The following is an 18,876-nucleotide window of genomic DNA, read 5'->3' as shown; positions in this document are numbered from 1 at the left end:
AGCTCTGAAACGTTGGACGCAGCAGATCAAGGCCACACCGACCTACAGCAAATGCAGGACCGCATTCTGGAAGCTATCTCGGCCACAAAGGACGTCCTGCAGCAGGACATTGCCCAGGCAGCGACAGGCTTGGGGCTCCTGAGAACAGAACATGATAAACTTAAGGATAGGGTCATGAGCACTGAGATAACCTTACAGGAACTGGCCCCGGTGCACAAAACTATGGAAGGGCGGTTGGGTGATGCTCTGGACCGAATACAGGCGCTAGAGCGACGAGCGGAGGACGCGGAAAACGTAGTAGGCGCAACAACGTCCGCCTGGTGGGCTTTCCGGAAAAAACAGAGGGCGATGATATGGTGGGCTATCTTGATCAATGGCTGCGAACTGAAGTAGCACCGGAAGGGCTCTACCCCTTCTTTTCACTGGAACGAGCACACAGAGTCCCGGCCCGGCCGCCCGCCCGGCCGCCCGCCCGCCCGCCCCTGGCCTGCCTCCCCGTCCCGTGGCGATCAAACCTTTACATTACAAGGACCGAGACTGGCTGTTGCAGAGAGCCAGGGAGGCAGGCCCCTTTCAGGTTGGCAATAACAAGGTGACCCTGTTCCCGGACTTCACGTTTGAGACACAAACTCCGGGCTAGCTTCCTGTTGATTAAACAGGAGTTGCGTGTGGAGGGCATCAAGTATTCACTCCTTTTCCCAGCCAAGCTCAGAATAGTGGTGGTGATAAGACTCTCTTTTTCCCCACATCGGCGGATGCCTGGGCATGGTGGGACACTTATAAGGCCGGGACGGATGGAGCCCGGTTCAGGGCTGCGGAGGAACAACGGAAACAACCGACTAGGAAATCGCAGCGCCTCCGGAAGCGCCGGCACAGTACTGGGAAACCAACAGCGTCGCAGACGGTGGAAGAAAGGAAGGCCGCTCTTCAAGCGGTGGTGGACTTATCAGGAACAGTACGCAGTCAGTCCGGTACGGGATCAGACTCTGAGGAACAGGCTACTGGATCAGAGACAGACCTTTCGGAACTTGGTAGCGGCAGAGGGCCAATTGTAACACCACAAACGTCGGAAGAGATTCTAGAAGCTTGAGAAAAGAGACTTTGTGTAGCGGGGTGGCACATTGAATACGAGGGGCCATGCCCGTAGATGCCAAGAGTTAACAGGCAGGACTATGGAGACTCGTGAGTGTTCATGGGGGGATTGTGGGGCGGGTGAGGCGGGAATATCTCAGTGTAACAAACACCCTCGGAAATGAGCCGTGCCCTACTGGCCCTTAAGGTCACCGCAGTGGAGACTGCAGACTTTAGTGAGCGTAATCGAGGGGGTTTCACCCAGTTGATAAAAGTTTGGATGGGAACTACTTTGGTTAAGATAGGACCTATCCTGGGGGGCGGATACCGAGAGTAGTTTGGGGGCCTCGAGGCGGGGTTGGTGGGGTATGGGGACTAGTTGTTGGGAGAAGGGGGGGGAACCAGAGGTGTGCCAGTATATGCGCATGGACGAAGATTGATATTAACATGTTCAAGAATGTAGGGGGCAATGGCTAATACGGGAGCTTTAAAATGTGTGACCTGGAATGTGCGGGGACTACACACCATGGTGCGCAGACACAAGATACATGCTTACTTGGTCCGCAGAGGGGTTCACATAGCGCTGCTCCAAGAAACACACCTTACTAAGCAGGAGGGCATAGCGCTGCAAAGAAGATGGAGGGGACAGCTGTTCAACACGACATACTCTGCGTTTGCAAGGGGCGCTTTGATATGGTTCCGGGCTGGGGTTCCCTTCCAGGTGACTAAACAGGTGATAGATCCGGAGGGTAGATTTTTAGCCATGGAGAGGAGGCTCAGAGGCCGGGTCGTGTCACTGTGTAGCGTGTACGCTCCTAACGTAGATTTACCCGCCTTTTTGACGAAGCTCTCAGGCAAGCTGGCGAGCTATTTGACAGGCCCCATACTCATGGGAGGGGACTTTAATTTAGTAGTAGACATCACGTTGGATAGGTCTCACCCACCACTACATACATCACCAGTGCATAGACTAGCGAAACGCAGAATGGAGTGGCAGGAGAGATGGGATCTGGAAGACGCTTGGAGGGCATTGCACCCCACAATGAGGGATTACTCATTTCACTCCAGTATACATGACCTACATGTCCGGTTAGATGTGTTTCTGCGCTCTTCCCTCATACTCCCGGCTGTAACGAACGCGGAGTACCTGACCCGCACATTCTGACCATAACCCCCTATTGTTGTCCATGAATTGGATGACTGAAATATCACAAGTCCCGACCTGGCAACTACGACCAGATACTCTGGATGATTTATTATTCAGGGAAGCTTTGGGCGAGCGACAGACTCGCTATTTTGAGGAGAACGGTGGTACCGCGTCCTACAGGGCAACGGAGTGGGATTCCTTCAAAGTAGTGGTCCGGGGTCATTGCATAGGGGCTGCTGCGGGCACCCGTAGGACGTTGTTGGATGACCTCGAACAAGCTGAACGAGAGCTGCGGAATGGGAACGTGAGCGCCCAAATCATCCCGAGCTTCAGGAAGCAGTTGGTAGGGCCAAGGAAGCAGTGGCGGTGGAATTGGAACGATTAAGGAGTTTTGACCACAAGGTCTACTTGACTAAGGCGCATGCAGAGGGAGATAAGGCGGGGACAATGCTGGCCTGGCTTGCCAATCCAACTAGGCGCAGGCAACCAATTTTGTCCATTGAGGAAGGGGGTGTTGTTTATCACACCCAAACAGAGATCCTGGATAGGTTTCGGACGTACTACGAAGGATTGTATGAGAGCGGGTCGGAGGGCAGAGAGGTCGAACTTGATGCCTTTCTTGGAGGACTGCAACTGCCACAGTTGGAACAAGAGGAAGCGGATGAATTGGGCCGAAACATCACGGTAGGGGAAATAGGGAGCGCGGTGAAACAGATGGCTCGGAATAAAACCCCGGGACTAGACGATTTACCAATAGAGTTTTATAGTAAATACCTGGAGTTCCTAGCCCCGCAATTGCAAGAGGTATATAATGAAGCAAAGTCGAGAGGGAGACTGCCTTAATCCATGCGTGAGGCTCTAATGATCGCGCTGTTGAAGCCTGGAAGGGAGAGTAGTAACCTGTCCTCATATCGCCCGCTGTCCATGTTGATGACGGATTATAAAATCCTGAGCAAAATACTAGCTAACAGGCTGCTGAGCCATATGATGGGCCTGATACATAAAGACCAATCGGGATTTATCCCTACACGGAATACTACGAACAACATCCGTAGGCTGACTCGGCTACTCGGGGACCAGTTGTCGGGGGCGTTGGTGCCCCTCGTGTTTTCTATCGATATTGAGAAAGCGTTTGACAGCCTGGAGTGGGTATATCTCTACAGAGTGATGAGACATTTTGGGCTGGGTGAAGGCTATATCGGTTGGACCAAAGTGTTGTACACGGCGGCCACGGCAAGAGTCCGGGTGGGCTCTCTCATCTCGAGCCAGTATCAGGTGGGCCGCGGAACTAGACAGGGATGTTCGCTGTCCCCCCTGCTGTTTGCATTGGCGATGGAACCCTTTGCGGCTGAGGCCCGGTCAGGGCGATACTATAAGCGCCTCGTTTACAGAGCCAGACCACAAGCCATTTCGCTGTACGCGGATGACCTTCTGCTGTTTTTAGCGAACGCGGAAGAGGAATTGGAGGGGGCAAAGCGGCTCCTCGGAATTTTCAGGGGACTGTCGGGCCTAAAGGTTAACTGGGCCAAATCCGGTTTATTTCCGCTGCGAAAAGGGGAGGCGCAACCCACCAACCTCCAAGCACTCAAGTGGGAGCCTCACTGTTTGCATTATTTAGGTGTATATATATACCATACAGCAGCAGACATGCTGGACGGCAATGTTACCCGTTGCATTAATGCATTGAAGGGGAACATGGCCTTTTGGGCCACTCTTCCGCTCTCGATGACGGGCCGTGTGTCATTGCTAAAGATGATAGCGCTCCCAAGGCTGCTATACTACTTCCGCACGCTACCGGTGTGGATACCGAGCTCCATCTTCCGACGATTAAGATCACTGGTGATAGCATTTCTATGGGGTGCAGGCAGACGCAGGATAGCGCTTGACACCTTACTGCGGCCCAAAGACAAAGGAGGTATGGCAGTGCCTGACTGAGTGCTACTACTTGGCGGCGCAGTTGCAGTCCTTTACTCAAGAGATAGCGTGGGTCTACCGGGGTCCGGAACCGGGCAGAGACGAAGGCACTCCGTGTCATGTGCTTGCGTACATTACCCTCCACCAAAGACTTCTCATTAGAGACTTATCCATGGAGAAGCAGACGTTTAGGCTCTGCTGGAACCGAGCACGCAGAAGAGCGGGGACTAGGCGAATGTACGCACCGGAGATCCCGTTGGGGATGGTGACGGCACTTCCTCATGGCAGGGACTGGTCGAGACTGCAGGGTTGTGAGGATGCAAGTCTACAGATGCTGGGTGACCTCTATGAGGACGGGGTGCTGCTTCAGTTCCAGACCCTGCAGGAACGATTCGACTTGCCTAGAGGGGACTATTTGATGCACGCTGCTGTAACTAGAACCATGCAGGAGCACTGGGGGGAGGAGGGGTTGCAGGAGCCTGCCACTTCTATGGCCTGTCAATATACGATGATGGCAGCCGGCACTTATAAGGCCGTGACCTGCCTATATTCCCGAATGCTGCGAGAAACCCTGCAGCCACTCACCGCCCTGAAAGCTAAATGGGAACTGGATCTCCAGATGGAGATCCCTGACACCACTTGGGAACAATTGCTGCGGCGGGCGAGGAAGAGCACGAGAAACGCCAGATTTCAACTGATACACTTTTACATCCTACATAGGGCGTACCTCACCCCAGGGAAACTAAAGAAATACTTTGGAGTTGAGCAAGCGGCTTGCCCTAGATGCAATACAGTGGAGGCAGATCTGGGACACATGCTATGGGATTGCCCCCAATTGAGGGACTACTGGCAGGAGATCGGGGAGGCACTGAATAATGCTACGGATAGGGAATTACAATACACCAAAGCGGTAGGGGTACTGCACTGGTTTCCTCACACGCCCAAGAATAAGACGACCAGTAAGTTTATAGACATGGGGTTGATATTAGCGAAGAGGGAAATCACTAGGAATTGGAAATCCAAGAGAGGGCCCACGTATAAGAGGTGGTACAATGAATGCCTAAAGTGGGCGGCGAGCGAAAGCACCCTGGGATACCAACTAGCTAGACGCGCTGCAGAAGAAAAGGCGTTAGAGAGAGCGACAGCGTGAGAGACACTAGTGCAGGCGCTCCGTGATGGTACTGGAGAGGAGGAGGGAGGACATACAGACACCGATATGGAAGATCCCACTAGCACACCGGGTACACACTCTTAGCGAATGGTACATTCCTCCTTGCAAACACCAGAACATATGTTATCTGGTAATCCAGGCATAGGCGCAGGCACGGGGGGTTCTGGGAGTTCGGGGTGAGTTGGTTGTTAGGGGGAGGGGGAGGGGCGAAAATATAAAAGCGGGCCACTTTATCCTGATGTCCGGAAGACGAGAAAATGGGGTAATTGCTGAGACTGAGTACATAACTGAAGCCACCCGGCCTTCGGGATGTGGGATCATTGGCTGTGTAAATGCTTTGCTCAGGCAGACTCTCCACTTAATTGCTGCATTGATGGTATACTTAACACTGTAATTTGTATGCAAAGATTTGGTACTGCAATAAAAACGATGCTAAAAAAAAAAAAAAAAATGAAGCGAGTAGTTTCCCCGCTTTGTTACCGTCGCACAGCTTTAGTGCTTTAAATTTATTGATCCAAACACCAGCGCTCCTCCTCACAATCGTGTGGTATTCGTATTTCTTTTTGGTAGGTTGGTCTAGGAGGCGATTACTATTTAGACTAGCAGAGTGGGTGATTTCTAAGGCTTTATTATCCTTTTCGAGGTTTTCTAGATCCGCATTTAGTTTTTTATTGGTGCGTACCCTGATGCCAATAATGACACCTCTGATTGTGGCCTTGAGAGCGTCCCAAACCACTGCAGTGTTTGAACCTGGGGAATTGTTTAGTGCGATATATTCTCCGATCGCCTCCTCAATCTGGTGTTTATTCTCTTGGTCAGAAAGAATTTCTTCGTTAAAGCGCCAGCGTTTTGGTGGAAGAATAGAGTGGGAACCAGCAAGTTTAGTGGTAATGCAAGAGTGGTCAGAGACTAATTTGGGTGCAATGTCCGTTTCATCTATAAGGTGGGTGAAGGAGATGGAAATTAGGATATAGTCGATTCTAGAGTAAGAGTTGTGCGGTGCAGAGTAAAAGGTGAAATCCCTCCCGTCAGGCTTTTGGAGGCACCAGGAGTCTGAGATGATATTTGGAGCACATGCGTTTAAGTGCATCATGAGAGCGGGATGGTTGATAGGTGCATTTGGATTGTCTGTCTATGATGGGGTCTAGCGCAAGGTTGAAGTCGCCACCAACAATTAGAAGGTCATCTTGTGGTATGGATTCTATAGAGGTTGTGACAGAGTCCCAGAAGTCTGGATCATTGGAGTTAGGGCCGTATATATTTACCACATGTATCGGGTCTTCCCCTCTCAACAGATGTGTAATTACTACTCTACCTTCTGCGTCGTGAGAATGTGAGGTAACGGAAATGTTTGCTTTCCTTGAGATTAGGGTGATCACTCCTTTTTTGTGATTAGCCAGGGAGCATAGAATGTGTGAGGCACAGTTAAGGTTTAAGAAATATAGATCTTTCTCTGAGAGCTTGGTTTCTAGAAGTAGAATAATATCTCCCTTGGACTTTAGGAGGTATTCAAAGACCTTTCTTTGTTTCATGGGATGGTTGAGGCCTTTGACGTTAAGGGAAAAAATATTAAGGTTATCGACTAATGATTTGGTCTGGGTTATCTAGCCGGGTTGGGTCGCTGAAATTGAGCCCTCCTTGGTAGTGTGAGGACTAGATGAAGCCTATATAAAACATACTCTATGGACCTGGTGTAGAAGGGTGAATGGAAGTATCTGCAATGACAAAGGAGCATGAGTAAAATAAAAAGCAGTAGTAAATAAACATAAGGAGAACAACCATTGAAACAAATACCCACAGACCCACATCCCTCCCCTCAACCCCCTCTCCCACTACCCTCCCCCGTCCCTCCCCCCTCCCCTTCTGAGAAATAGAATGTAGGAGCTGCGACGGCAGTACAGTCTAGAGGCAGCACAGGAGTGATAGAATGCATATTAAAACTACGGGAGTAATCTAAACAGAAATACAGTTTCAACTTCGAGGCAATGGTAACATACGCCAATGGCAGGATTAAGCCTTAGGCAACATTCACTTATAAATGGATAAGGCAAAAGCTGACCTCCTTAAAGGAGGGGTATAAACACAAAAGGAACAGCCTTCAATCAAATATCTAAAGGACAAACTTGAGTGGAGATCAATATGTCATGAGTATTCCCTGGTCACAGGACACGCAAGGTAAACCATGAGGCCTGAGCACTGACGGTGTGGACCAAAAGGAGGCTTTGGTCATAACTAGATGATAACATGAATCAATATTAGCAAAATCCAAAGCTAACAACGATACCAGTACGAAGTTCATCATCGGGTCAAGTGACAGCGGAGTCCTGGATTTCCGTCTTCCTCTTGTTGGAGGAACTACTGGATAAGTCCATGTCATGTGATGTGGAGCCCTATAGTTGTTTCTCCAGCTCTCGAGGAGAAGAGAAGACGTGAGATCTGCCATTCACGATGATTTTGAACTTCGAGGGGCCTGCGAACGAGAATGTATACCTTTCGCCCTTAGCTTGTCTCTCAGAAGAAGGAAACCTTTCCTAGTTTCAACCGTTTCTCTGGAGTAGTCTTGGGTAAATATTATGCGTTGACCTTCCCCCTGGACTTGATGATTCTTTCCGGCAAATTGTAGGATGGCTTCCACAAGTTGGTATCTTACAGGTTTACAGATCAGAGGGCGAGGGCCTTTACTTCCTTTGATATTAAAGGTGGGAATTCTATGGGCTCTGTCGAGTTCTAGGCCATGTTGGAAGGTAATCCCAGTGATCATCGGTATCCATGCTTCGAGGAAGGCAACACACGAGCCTGCGTCCTTCTCGGAATTCTCTGGGACACCAAAGATGCGTATGTTCCCTCTCCTATTGCGGTCTTCCAGTTTGGCGTTTTATTGTAGGAGGGCATCAGTCGTGGATTGGAGATGCTGTATGATCTTAGAGGATTGAATGGTTCTGTCCTCCACGTCACTTATGCGTTGCTCTGCTTCGTTGATGCTTCTGTTCATAGAGCTCATGTTTGCACGGATCGCTGTTAGTTCAAGTTGCATAGTGTGTGTTGCATTTGGTCGACTTGGCCTGGTCATGGACCTCTGCAAGTTTTTTCAAGATCATGTCCATAGTGCTGGACAGGTCCGCTCTGGCTTTGATTGGCGATTCTGATAGAGCCGATTCCGGACGCATCTTCTTATTGTTGGTTCTGCTTTCCCTATCTGCCATGGTGAGGAGGGTATGAGATCTTGCGGTAAGTTTACACTTGAGCTGCTTTGTTGAGTGTTAAGATGGGCTGGAGCCAGCGGATTGCCGTGAGATGAACACCTTTTGCTGACTGGTAGACTTGGCAGCCTGAATCTCGTGTGGCTGGCTAGGTTGTGGAAACGCTGGGTTTAGGGTATTGCACGAGGCCGCTTCTCGGGCCAAGCGTAAGTCTCGCCGAGTGATTATGGCGTAAGCGCCGAGTCGGGCAGGCAATGGCAGTCAATGTCCTAAGGGACCAAGGGCACCAGTCTCAAAGGCGTCTAAGCGGCGTACTTCAAGGCCATAGCTGAACTGAGGGCACCGACATCACTGATCCCTGGGTAGGTTCATAAGTCTTCTCTCCCCTGGATAATAGGTTGAGCGATGGAAAATGGACCCTGCTATGTCCCGCTGAGACAGCTGCTATGGACCACCATCCGTTGAGGGCATAGGAGGTGGGGTAGAAGTGCGGAAATCACCACTTATGCTGATAGATTATGGCTCGACCTGGGTTGGGTGAGGGAAAAAGCGCTGTTGGTAGACTGCTCCATAGGAGGTGTCGCTGGGTTTAGCCAAAATGAAGGAGGAGATGTGGCCCGCTAACTGTCGCCATCTTGAAAGGGCGCATGGGGTGTCACCCGGCAAGTTTTACTGCAGCTAAGTCGCCCCCATACACTTGAGGAGGCTGAGAGTAGGCTAAGCGTAGGCACTTATGGCAGGCTGTCCAGGCTGTTCGCATGCAAACAGATGAGTGCAGCCAGCTGGAGCGCGGGATCGCGGTAAAGGTTGCACAGCTAGGGCGCGCCGCCATCATGGGATTGCAGAACGCCACTGAGCTCACCCGTTTCGCTGGGCAGATCAGAGTCCGTTCAACAGGTGCGGGCTGTACGAGGAAGAATTGCGCAGTTTTTTGCTCCACATTAGCGTTGGTGTGGGCTGAGAGGTGAGAATAGCGTGAATGCTGGCTTGTGTCGCTATCCTACAAGGCTGGCATCCGCCATTTTGAAGTCAGGCAGCCCAGGATGCAGGCGATTGCGTCGAGGCATTCTCCATGGGGCACCCACCTTACAGAGTTCCAGGGTGAGCTAGGGACGCATCAGCAAACAAATCAGGTGGTAGAGGTGGCTATAGACACTCAGGGAAGCAGCGGCGGCCCAGAGGAGACTTCTTATCGGAGCTCACGCCATACCGCCATTTTGAGCTGAGGCCCAGGGCTCGTGAGCCGCTGGAGACGATCGCGGATATAAAGTCCTCTGGAGGTGGTAGACAGGGAAACGGATGAGGTGAATTGAAGCCTGGTGTTCTGGCCTCAAATGTCGAGCTGAAAAAACTCCTGCTAGCCGACTGAGTCGCTCTCCTTTCTGCCGTGCGACGCGTTCAGGCAGCCATCACCACTGCCGTCCAAGCCACGCCCCCTACTGCCAGCATTTTTAAATCAGGTTTTAGCAGCACGTTGGAGGGATGTGGAGGGGATTGAGGGCAGTGTGCATGCGCCTGCCTATCCATCTTACCGCCGAATTTGCCTTGCATAACCTTTAACAGAGAGACCTACTGTAATAAAACTCCTTACATTTTGGAATTAACAAAACCAAACCAGCATAGAAGTTGTTCACATCGAAGCACTATTTTCTTTAAAGCATGTATTCTATTGTGCAAATACAGGCAAAATAGATTGCTATAAAAGAATTATTGAGAAGCAGAATCTATTAGTTTAAAAAAAAAATAGGCAAAAACGTCATCCCCGTTAAAGGTCCAATAATTACACGCGATATGAAGCTATTATTTGGGCATCAGCCATAGGGAGTATGTTAATTATTTCTATCCCATACACTCTTCAGACAGTAAGACCCGCTACAGAGTCTCAATTTGCATTAGCTGAGCAAGAACGGAAGCACGTGCATCACATCGTGAAGGTGTTAGGAGTGATTTAGAGAGGAAAGAAGCATTACAGTAAGAGATATAAAGCTCGGCAGAGGGCTAACACTACTGAATAGAAGGCTTGTTCAGGAAGCAATCCTTGCCTACTCGAAACATAGTGCCAGCTGCTGATCCTGCAAAGACTAAAGATTCCGTAGCTGCCTAGAAGCTACAAAAGAACTTAAGAAGACAACCAGACCATAGGAAAGGAAATGTATAAAGAAATGCTTTACATTGAAGGTCTAAGTTACACAAAGTAAAATAAAATATGGAACTATCTATTTGAAAAATGCACAAGCATAGTTACAAATGGAAAGAGAGAGACAAAATCGCCCCTAGAAGATGGGCAAGAAGTGGGATGACTGAAACATCTAAATAGGGGGTGGTATACGCAAGGTGGAAAATGGACAGTGGATGCTAATGGTCACGTCAGCTTCTCAAGACATTCCTCAATCACACTGAGGATTCACAGCTCACTGGTGATCAGTGTCTTGGTGTAATAGAGAAAAACACAATCCCTTGCAAAGTTGGCAGACTAGGAGCCTTGGATGCATATCAGAAGAGAGAGAGAGAGAGTCACTCATGGGGATGGATTTTAGCTAGACATAATCTTCTAGTGAAAATGTATCACAACAGCTGCTTTTGTTGGAGATAAACTGGTAAGGAACAAGTTACAGAAAACCTGTGTGTGGTTTCAGTGCTAGACCCAGTTGGATGCAGAATAGAACAAGGTGATCTAGGTGATTGTTCAAATTACCGGTCAACTCCTGATTCACATTAGTTGCATAACTGTCCTTTGCTGGTGGGCACCAAGTGAAATCTCCAGCGGAAGCAAATGAATCGAAATCCGCACTAGCAGTCTGGTTTTTTCCACTGTTATCAAAAGAGTATCTCTTGTTCAGAGATGATCTGCGTGAAGATAGATTAGGCTGAAATAAAAAAAAAATAAGAACAGGAGCAATTAATAGATCGATAAAACTAGGTACACAAAATATGTGCATGTTACCAAAATATTATTTTGTTCTACAGGTCACAACTTTGGAAGCAATATGTTTGATGGAATAAGTCACAACATATTTCCTCATACCTTTTGCACCACGTCACAACATGCCTAGCTATTACTAGAAATTAAGAGTACCATTCTGTAGGGGATCCTAGCTAGTATATTCAGTCTCCAGATCATAAAGGTCACTGGAAGAGTTGGCTTCATGGCGCACAAACCTCATCCACCCAACAGTGGCATGCTTCATCATCGCTATTCTCCTCTTAGGGCTGTTCCTGCAATACCCAACGGACCTCACAAAAGGGTTAATTGCTGAAGATCTCTTAATCCCTAATCGGGTTGCAAAAATGCACCTCAAATGCCACCAGTGTTGAAAGACACTAACAAGACTGTCTAGGAATGTTGGTGAAGGGTGATTAAAATTAACAATGGAACCATCCTGGTTGTTTTAATTTTTTTTTTTCAAAACCATTTTTATTAGGAGTTCAATCCGGTGCAAGCACAGCCCTCCACAGTCAGGAGGAGACTGTCAACAGTAAATATGAAAAGACACATCGTTGTCATAGCATCGAACCCCATGTATGAAGCGAAATTTCAAAAAACACTCCCACCCACCTTCCCCAAAACTCCCACCAACCCCGTCCACTGCCCACCCCTTATCCCACCCTAACCCCGTGCACGTGATCATGAGCCAACCATAAGAGAAGATGTACAAGGGTGGAGCCGGCCAACGGTCTAGGGTGTAGGGTCCACATCTTGTGGTAATGCATCGTCCATGTCCATAGGAGGGTTGAGAGGTAGGCCCCTATAGTCTGCCCACCGTTTCCATATTTTGAAATGTTTGCGGGGACATCCCCGAGCCTCGAAAACTGGCTGTTCCAAGCCCATGATGAAGTCCAGGCCCGCCCTCCAAGCACCGAGGGGGGGGGGGCTCGCTCGCTCTTCAAGGCCTGTGCCAGGTCCCTCTTCGCCACCACCAGCCCCAGCAGCAACAGATGGCGCTTGTAGATGTTGCCCCCAACATTTTCTAGGATGTGAAGAAGGCCCAACCTAGGGGTACGGGGCAGGTCCCACCCCAGCACCTCAGACAGGCAATCCCAAACCCCGGCCCAGAACCGAGTCAACCGCACACAAGACCACACAGTGTGAAAGAGGGTGCCTCTCTCCGAACCACACCTCAGGCATTCCGGGGTTGCAATCAGGCCCGCCCGCCACAAACGGTCCCTTGTGAAATAAGCTCGATGCAGATATTTGAACTGAATAAAGCGGAGGCGGACTGCAATGGCAGCCCCCCGGGGGGATTCAAGGGCCTCGCGCCAGTCGTCTTCGTCCAAGGGGCCAACATCGGCCTCCCATAGGGCCTTCAGCGTCGAGAGCGAGGGGGAGCAGTGCGTGACCAAGGAGCGGTAAATCTGGGAGACTTTTTTGTCGCCCAAATCTCCCATAAACAGCTTCGCTTCTATGGGACTGAAGTCCGGTAGCTGCTCCAGCCCCACCAGGCTAGGAGTAAGAGCGTGGCGAAATTGGAGGTAACGAAAGAACTGGGACCTGGGCATGTTGAACTCAGCACTAAGTTCCTGAAAGGATTTAAGAGTGGTGTCGGAGAGGACATGTCCCAGGGACGAGATCCCTATTGCGTCCCAGCCGTCGAAGCCCTGCAGCGACGCCAGCGCCGGCAGCAGGCCATTACGCCACAACGGAGTCTCCGCCGTCAGTTTACCCCACCAGCCCATGCGGTGCAGGGCCCTCCGCCAAACAGCAAAAACCACCTGGGTGACTCGTGGGAGCAGCCGTCTCCTCCTGGCCGAATACAACAATGTGTGAAGGGAGGCGTCGCCCATAAGAAAGTGCTCCAGGGCATAGGCCGGGTCACAGCGGTCCCCATACCACCACTCGTTGAGCACCAGGAGATGGGAGGCCTGGTAGTAGGACAGCATATCCACGGTAGCCAAACCGCCGCAGTAGGTAGAGAGGAAGCACGTACGGAGCGCCACCCTGGAGGCACCCCCAGCCCACAAGAACCTGCCCAATACCGAATCAACACTGCGAAACCACTGCGGATCAATCGGGTAGGGATGATTCTGCAGCTGGTAAAGGAGACGGGGTAAGGCCACCATCTTAAAGATGGCCGACCGACCGTAAATGTTAAGAGGCATACGTGTCCACGTCTTGATGTCTAGCTGAACCCGGTCCCAGACCGGTTGAATATTCCGGCTCCACGCCTCCGCGGGCGAGGCAGAGAGGAAAACTCCCAGATATTTCACTCCCGCTACTGCAATCCGAAGGGACGCAGCCCATGGGAGGTCCACCGCACCACCACCCAGCACCCATAGGGTCGACTTGTGTGGGTTAAGGAAGAGCCCCGACGCTTGACCAAAGCCCTGCATCAATTCCAGGACCCGCGGGCCCGTATTCTGCAGGTCGGTCATGAAGAACAGCACATCGTCTGCATACAAGGCGATGCGGTCCGCATGATCCACGCTCCAGACAAAGCCACGATACAGCGCATCACTGCGAACCCTGGCTGCCAGCGGCTCCATGGCCAGTGCAAAGAGGTAGGGGGAAAGCGGACACCCCTGACGTGTGCCCCGGGTCACTGGGAATCGAGCCGAGGCCGCCCCCGAGATCCGCACCGAGGCAGTAACCTCAGTGTAGAGCAGGCGAACGTATGAGATGAAGACCGGGCCGAGGTTCAGCAGCGGTAGAAGGGTGAAGAGGAAAGTCCAGCTGACTGAATCAAAGGCGCTATCAATGTCAGCCAGCAACAACGCCGCCTGGTCCTCCGAAGCTCCAATAGCATCAATCGCCGCCTGCGCCCGCCGTATATTGTGCCGTGTTGCCCGGCGTGGCATAAAGCCAGCCTGATCAGGATGAACAAGAGCAGAGATGTGGGGAAGCAAGCGATTCGCGAGCGCTTTGGCCAGAAGCTTGGCCTCGAAGTTGATAAGGGAAATAGGCCGATAAGAGTCATGGCGGTCCAGTGGCCTTCCCGGCTTCTGGAACACGACGATTTCGGCATGACGCCAGTCTGGTGGGAGGCGGCCCCGCTCTCGCGCCAGCTCCAATGCACGCAGGTAGTGCGGCCCGAGCAGTAGATGGAATTTCTTATAAAGTTCACTGGGAAAGCCGCTCGGTCCTGGCGCCTTGCCCACATTCAGCTGACCCAGCGCGTCCCCAAGCTCCTCAGCCGTCAGGGGGAGATCTAGAGTGTCACGCACCTCATCAGGCACAGCAGCTGGGGGGACCAACGTGAGATAATCTGCAATAGCGGCGGGGGAGAGAGTTTCCCGGGAGGCATATTGACGCCCATAATAGTGCTCAAAGCTCGTGGCAAGAGTGGCCGGGTCTGTAATTGCCACACCCGCGGCATCAACGAGGCCCGGGAGCGTAAGGGGCTGCAGAGTTTATTGACAGAGCCTATGGAGCATTGTGCATGACTTGTCGCCCCACTGGTAGACCCGGCTACGGGTGGCCAGCCACGCCTGACGAGCCTCGTTCAATAAGACCGAGGAGTGTGTTTGCTGCGCCTGCAGGAGCCGCCGCAGGGTGATTTCATCCGCCTCATCTCTGTGGCGAGCCTCTAGTTCTTCCACCCGCCCCGCCGCGGCGGCTATGTCCTCCAGCCGAGCCCGACGAGCCGACGCGCACCATGCCAGATCAATACCTCGCACAGTGGGCTTCATGGCCTCCCAGACAGTCACCGCGTCCACACCCACGGCAAGATTGTCCTGCCAGTACTGGGCGATAGCGCCACGAAGATGTTGGGAATAGTCAGGTCGCTGCAGATGCCACGTGGACATCCGCCATCTGAAGGGCTGGCGCGGTCTATGTAAGTCTATCTGGACCGCCACCGGGGAATGGTCGGAGAGCCCGCGAGGCCGAATCGCTGCCCCCTGCACCCTGGCAAGGAAAGCCCTTGGGACGAAGACATAGTCTAGGCGCGAAAGGGAGCCTTGAACCGCCGAGACGTATGTGTACTCGCGGCGCTCCGCATGTAGATGCCTCCACACATCCGCCCATCCCAGTACATCCATCATAGCCCCCAACCGCGTAGGAGAGGGGACAGGTGCCACCCCAAGCCTCCGCTGTCGGTCCACAGCCACATCTACAACATCGTTCCAGTCGCCACCAATCACCGCCAAGGAGTCAGGGAGTTCAGCCCATAAGGCAAATAACCGCTCAGCCAAGGCCCATTGCAGGGGGGGGGGGGGGGAGCATATACACATCCAAACACCACAGGCTCCGCACCAACCTTCCCTTGAATAAACACAAAGCGCCCCTGGGGGTCGCGCCACTGACGCTCGTGAGTGTATGCCAGCCGCCTATGGATAAGAATGGCCACCCCCCTGGAACCCCTGGCAAACCCGGCATGGAACACCTGGTGGAAGCCAAAGCGCAGGAGACTGAGGGCCTTCGTACCCAGCATGTGTGTTTCCTGGAGCATGAGCACATCTGCAAGATCCCATTTGGCCCAGCGAAGTACCGCCCCCCGTTTAATCTTATCCAAGAGACCTCGGACATTCCAGCTAAGAACATGCATAGAGGCGCCAGAAGGCGCCAAACGAGGGACATCAACCATCATCACGACCCATCCAACCCCACAATCCCCTGCCCCCGGCCCAGGCCCCAATCCCCACAGTAGCATAGGTCAGAAAGATCACGTGCACCCCCACTAACAATACCCCGATACCCACATCCCCCACAATGCCAAACCCCCCAACACGCCACCAAACAACCCCAGACCCCCCACCCCCACCCCAATACCTCAAGAAACAATGAAGTATCTGTCGCGGCATACGGTAATTCAGGCACAAAACAGAGCGCCAAAAGTGAGGCATGCCAATGGATCCCACACAACCCCCTAGCACCAACCAAGCACACACCCAAAAACCTCCCCCAACCCCAACAGGAGGAAGCAGCCCACAAAACATGCCCCATCCTTCCCCCCATCAATAAGCACCATCAATAATATCGCAAGATATAGTGCATTTGTCCACAGGAGTCCCAGTGAGGCCCGTAAGGGTCAAGTAATACTGCACCAGATAAGGTCCGGACCGTCGTGTAGCAGGTCGCCGCCGTAGCAGGTGGCCACAATAGAGACGTGAGAGTCAAGGGTTAGTGGACAGAAGTCACGACCCCCCGCCAGAGTGATCCGTCTCCGGCTGCGTGTCCCCCAAAAGGGGGTCTCGAGACAGGGACCTCCGCCTCGAGCGGGACTTTCGGTGCCGCTTCCCTTTGGCTGGTTGATCGCCCCGCTCCTGAGATGAACTGCGAGAGGAGCCGGAGTGCAGCCCCGGCTGGACGTGTGGACGAAGCCGGACCGCCTCGTCGGTCCAGGCAAAGACAGCCTCCGGAGTGTCAAAGAAGTGGGTCCTCGAATTGTAGATGACACGGAGGCGGGCCGGGTATAGCAACGAGTACTGAAGTTTCAGGCCCGGGAGTTTGGCCTTGGCCGCCAGAAAAGAGTGCCGCTGCTGTTGAACCAACTTGGTATAGTCTGGGAAGATCATAATTTTACAATTATCGAACAGCAGGGTGTCCTTGAGTCTCGCCTCCCGGAGGATGGTATCCCTGTCGTGGTAATTCAGGATCCGAGCAATGATCGGGCGAGGCCGCTCCCCAGCCGGCGGCTTCTGTGTCAGGGCGCGGTGGGCGCGTTCTATCACAAAACAGCTCGACAGGGCGTCCGGGGGCAACCATCTCTCCAGCCACTGGGAAAGGAACACGTCCATAGGCCCCTTCTCGCATCCCTCTGGAAAGCCCACAAAGCGCAGATTTCTCCGCCATGCCCGCCCTTCGGCATCCTCCACCCGGAGCGCTAGGCCCCGCTGCGTCTGCTCCAGGTCGGCGACTCTCTTCTTCAGGGCACCGACATCGCCCTCCACCGTCGTGACCCTGGTTTCTGCCTCCGTGATGCGAGCAACCGCATTGCGGAGGTCTTGGCGCAGCAACATCACGTCGGCGCCCACCGCGCCGATCTTCGCATCCAACATGTCACGGGATTGCGTGATGGCCGTTAGCAGCGCTGCATTGTCCGGGCCTGCCGCCTGACTCCCCCCGGCCGCCCCAGCACCATTCCCGGGGCCGGTGAACTTGTCGATGGGTCCCGTAGTGGCTGTATTGAGACCTCCCTTGCCTCTCGTCATGGCCGCCGGCGGGGTTGTCCGGCGGGAGACACTCGCTACGGGTCACCCCACAGAAGCAAGCAGCAGATGGGACGACCACGGCACCGTCGTTCCTCGGGTGCAGCTCGCCCCAGGTCGTCAGGAGACGGGCCAGCTCCAGGGGGGGGGGGCCACACTCCACTGAGGCGCCGGGACCACCAGGCAAGGGCCCAAGGCTGACTCGCCGGATTGGCGCCACAGGATCTTCCGACTCTGGAAACGCCGCAGCCCCACGAGAGCGTCAGTGCAGGTTGATCAGGATACACTTCTGGTCCACACCACCAACGCTTCGGGACCCCACTCCACAGGGTACGGTCACGAGCCCCAGTCTCCCGGCTCCAGTGACTCCGCTCCAGCGGCGCGGACTAAGATGGATGACGCCCAGCCGGCCTCAGGGCTTCCCGGCGGGCATGAGAAAAATCGAGGCCCCGGCTCACCACGCGGCAGGTAGGCCCAGCATGGACTGCCCTCCGATGGTCACGCCAGCGGGCGTCTGGAGCTCCAAGAAGCACACCACCGGCACCCACCGGACCCCAGCAAACTCCTGCACTAACAGAGATGGGGGAGGAGGAGGTAGGGCAAGGATAAATTAGCGGATAAGGATCGGGCCGGCAGGAGCTCTACAGAGCCGCGTCCGCCATCTTCGCCCTCGAAGCCACGCCCCCCGTTGTTTTAATTTTTAGTGGGGTCTGTGCTAGGGTTAAAAACAGATCAAATAATATATTGGATAATGATGGTCCTATAGTTTCACTAAGTTATACTTAGATAGGTAGTTTATCTATGAGTTCTATAGTCAATGAATAGGTCTACATGTTTCTTGTCTTTATTGTCCAAGGGGATCTGTATCAATTCTTCAGGACCAAATATATATAACCTAATCTATCTCTGGTCGTGTTCCTACCCTAATGAGGAAAAGAGTGAGCCCCCACCTTTAAAGAAGAAATAACAGTAATAGTTATTATCCAAAAGACTTTTGACCCACTCCTAATGTTTGGAGTCAACCCAACTAAGCTAGTGACGGATTAAAACAAAAAAATTCAAAAAAAAATAAACACAGGAAAAGACCATCAAATTAACCCTTTCGATGCTGATGACGAGCTCAGCTCGTCATCACCCACGGGTGGCGTGTGCTGATGACGAGCTGAGCTCGTCATGTATCGCGGAAAAGGGAAAACAGCCGCACAGCGCAAAAATCGCCGCAGCATCGATGCGGTTAACAACTGTGCTGTAGTGGGCTGTCTCCCATCTCCAGTGCGGAGTGATAAGTG

At 52.6% G+C, this 18,876-nt stretch overlaps 1 protein-coding gene across 1 annotated transcript in view; it reads right to left on the bottom strand.

Moving 5' to 3' along the window:
• Positions 1 to 18,876, bottom strand: part of LOC147750851 (protein NEDD1-like) — a 381,766-nt gene that overhangs the window by 184,805 nt on the left and 178,085 nt on the right. Inside the window, exon 8 of the mRNA XM_086937101.1 lies at positions 11,199 to 11,370. Coding sequence (XP_086793227.1) covers positions 11,199 to 11,370 — 172 coding nt within the window. The remainder of the gene's footprint in view (positions 1 to 11,198; positions 11,371 to 18,876) is intronic.

The sequence above is a fragment of the Lissotriton vulgaris genome, chromosome 1_1 (assembly GCF_964263255.1).
Source record: "Lissotriton vulgaris chromosome 1_1, aLisVul1.2, whole genome shotgun sequence".
Lineage (NCBI taxonomy): Eukaryota > Metazoa > Chordata > Amphibia > Caudata > Salamandridae > Lissotriton > Lissotriton vulgaris.
This window is presented reverse-complemented; position numbering and strand designations above follow the sequence as displayed.